Consider the following 2,979-nt stretch of genomic DNA (forward strand, 5'->3'; position numbering starts at 1 on the left):
AGTGCTATGCGTTTCCATCAACAGATACCGCAAGCATGTCTGGGCTCACGCTGGGCAGTCAAAGTGGTCCACCAGGCATAATTTGTCCACTTCAAATCGGACAGCCTCCCACTCGAAGAAGCTTTTACGGAAGCTGTCTGCTGTGATGTTCTCGCGCTCTGTTTCAAAAGAGTTCAGTAAAAGAGAACAAAAGAGAACAGTAAAACGGATCAAATTAAAGAATATACTACACTGAATTAAAATGCTCTAAGTGGATACATTTCTGGATGTTTGAACTATTTTCGTAACCAATCCTTGAGTATACATATCAAAGGAAATAATGCGAAAACTTCACTACATAACACTGGTGTATTTGGGGATCTGGCCATTAAACATACAGGATATTGTGTGACATTCAGTCCAAATCTATACTCTGAGGGCGGCAACAACTTCCATATTGTTTAGAAGTAGGCCTGTGCTATGTTTGGCACATTAATCTAAGGGAACACTTCTGGGATCGGAAATGATACTGGGGAGAATATGTCAAAGTCTGTAGCCAATGGAGTTGAAGTTGAGATCTTCAGAATGACCTGTTTTTTCAGAAATGTCGCTGTGCAAACTGCATGACTGATGAGAGTCTACATTTTTTTTCCCCGTGCAAATGAGGAAAACAGTGCAAATGTTCATGTGTACTTTCTATCATCATCATCATCATCATGCCCTCATAGTATTATTCCTTGAGTTACGCAATTATTACCACAAATACTTACACGGCCAAAGCGAACAGTACGTTGATCCAGCATTCTAAGAAATGCTTGGCGCAGCAGCCCCTGGTGCTGCCATCTTCAGCTCTTCAAAAGAAAAAAGGACATCTGTTGCGTACACTGTTGAATGGTGAGAAGTGGCAGGCCAGTAGTCATTGCGGATCAGGTCATCCACTCCAGGACTCCAAGTGGCTTCACATGCCTTGCATCTGGTCTGAGGCAATCTGAGATCATATCGCCCTGGAAAAAGAAGGAAATATATACTGACAGTTAATTCTGACAGACGCAAACTGTGTCATTCTGACAACTGATATGGGAATCTTTGACTAAGGATGAATCAGGGGGACACTTCTACAAACATTTTGTAAGGCACTCTATTGGAAGTCACACTTTCCTCAGGCAAATTAACTATCCCCATTCAAACAAATGTTCATTGTTTTCCTCCACATAGGTGGGCCCATCCAATCTAATCAACACAGAACCAACTGACACCTCTGGATTTCCAGCCATGATAAAGAAAAGTTCTGGATGTGTTCCACAATGTAACATGTATGAATGTAACATAATCAGGATTCAAATATATATAGTCATATAGTTGTGACAGAAAGTGAAAGGGAGTAGATATGGGGTGTGATCAGCAAATAGCTGTGGGTGAAATTCTCCAGCCACTTCTACAGAATTGACCCCCAACCCACCCATAAAGTTCTTCTTACCATTCATTGTAACCACAACTATGGACTGTCCTATGTTGACAGTGGACGATCCTCGTAGACAAACACATATTGTCTCTGGCATCTCCAAAGGTACAAGACGCCTCTTGAAAGAAAAAGAAAAAAAAAGATTAACATAGTTATTTACTGGCAAAAAAATTTATTTATTTTTTATAAGATTTTTGGGCATTTTAAGCCTTTATTTTGATAAGACAGGTGAAGTCATGAAAGGGAGAGAGAGGGGAATGACATGGAGCAAAGGGCTGCAGGTTGGGGTCAACCCAGGCCCCGCGGCCGAGGAGTAAACCTCTATATATGGGTGCCTGCTCTACCAACTGAGCTATCTACCCCGCACAACTATTTTTAAACCAGATGTACTTGACGGCTTCATCGACCTATCAGAAAACAGCATTCAACGTAATTTCCCTTGTGAGATTAATAAAGAATTATTATTAGTTTTTCTGGTGATAACTGAATCAACAAGTCTGAGAATGTGACTTTCAAATACTACAACTTACCACACTGGGTTAAAACCCTCTCCACAACACAAGTTGTGGGAGGCAATGGATGAAAAAATCCATGTGTCATTGAATCCCTGTTGTGGAACACTTGACCTCGGTGGACCCTAACATCACACTGGCCACAGAGGAATGGGTGTGGTCGGCAGTCACAACAACGGATAACGGCTGGACCGTTTCCACAGTGTTGGCAGATCCGAGTTGCCGCATGTTGTCCAGCCACCATGGTGTTGACCAGACGGGGTCTCTCTTTCTCCCACCACCCTGATATGAGGCTCTTTCGGGTCGACCAGTCTGTTGAGGCTTGAGGTGGCGTTTCATCCTCATGTATGTCCTCACCCAGTGAGCGTTTAAGCTCTTGAAGGAAGGACTCTGTTAAAACAATGAACAATATTGAACAAAAGACAATGGCATTGAGCAATGGCCATTTTATAATAAATTAATATACTGTTTGGAACCAGTGCAGTCAAAATAAAGAACACACCCGCAGTAACAGAAGGAAAGTCACTGGTCACTTCCCCACTGGTGTCCGGAGCCCTGACATTAGAGACACCAGTCTTCCGACTCTGGCTGTGACTGGGACCTGCTATAAGAAAAAGGCTGTTGCTTTTTACAGGCAATGACACACTGATGCTATAGGCAGGTATATAATAGTATGTTCTAATTCAAACCCATGACTTGTGATCATGTTGTATACCATTCCAAGATGTAAAACTAGATATGGAGATAAAGTACACATTTAAATTAACATGAATGTAAAAAAATCTGACCTGCTTGTTTGCGGGATGATCTGGGCCTGCCGGAAATAATGTTTCCATCACTGTCCCTCTTATTCCACCTAACGTCTTGCTTGCTGTTTGATGGATAACTGGTGGAAGGCTGACTGGTGGATGGTTCTGCTGACTGGCTAATGAGCTGTTGGAGGTTTTGGAGGTGAGCCTGATGTTCAGCCTCATCGACAACGCTACTCATCTCCTTCAGGAGACAGTCCAACTCAGGATCAGACAT

The 2,979-nt window shown here is 42.6% G+C and overlaps 1 protein-coding gene across 1 annotated transcript; it reads right to left on the reverse strand.

The window, feature by feature from the left end:
* Positions 1-1,486: 1,486 nt before the first annotated feature.
* On the reverse strand, positions 1,487-2,979 carry LOC120545094. The gene is made up of 4 exons (XM_039779084.1): positions 2,742-2,979; positions 2,456-2,557; positions 2,091-2,343; positions 1,487-1,559 (listed from the first exon to the last, which is right to left on the reverse strand). The coding sequence occupies exons 1-4, from the start codon at positions 2,977-2,979 to the stop codon at positions 1,487-1,489; spliced, it is 666 nt and encodes a 221-aa protein (XP_039635018.1).

Source organism: Perca fluviatilis, chromosome 17, assembly GCF_010015445.1.
Source record: "Perca fluviatilis chromosome 17, GENO_Pfluv_1.0, whole genome shotgun sequence".
In the NCBI taxonomy this organism is placed as follows: domain Eukaryota; kingdom Metazoa; phylum Chordata; class Actinopteri; order Perciformes; family Percidae; genus Perca; species Perca fluviatilis.

What these genes read in the sequence shown, in the direction of transcription:
- LOC120545094 (XM_039779084.1), bottom strand. Translation starts at nt 2,979, where the DNA reads ATGTCTGATCCTGAGTTGGACTGTCTCCTGAAGGAGATGAGTAGCGTT. An exon ending in ATCATCCCGCAAACAAGCAG is followed by an intron (nt 2,558 to 2,741) that starts GTCAGATTTTTT and finishes TTTTTCTTATAG; the next exon opens with CAGGTCCCAGTCACAGCCAG. An exon ending in CTTTCCTTCTGTTACTGCGG is followed by an intron (nt 2,344 to 2,455) that starts GTGTGTTCTTTA and finishes TTGTTTTAACAG; the next exon opens with AGTCCTTCCTTCAAGAGCTT.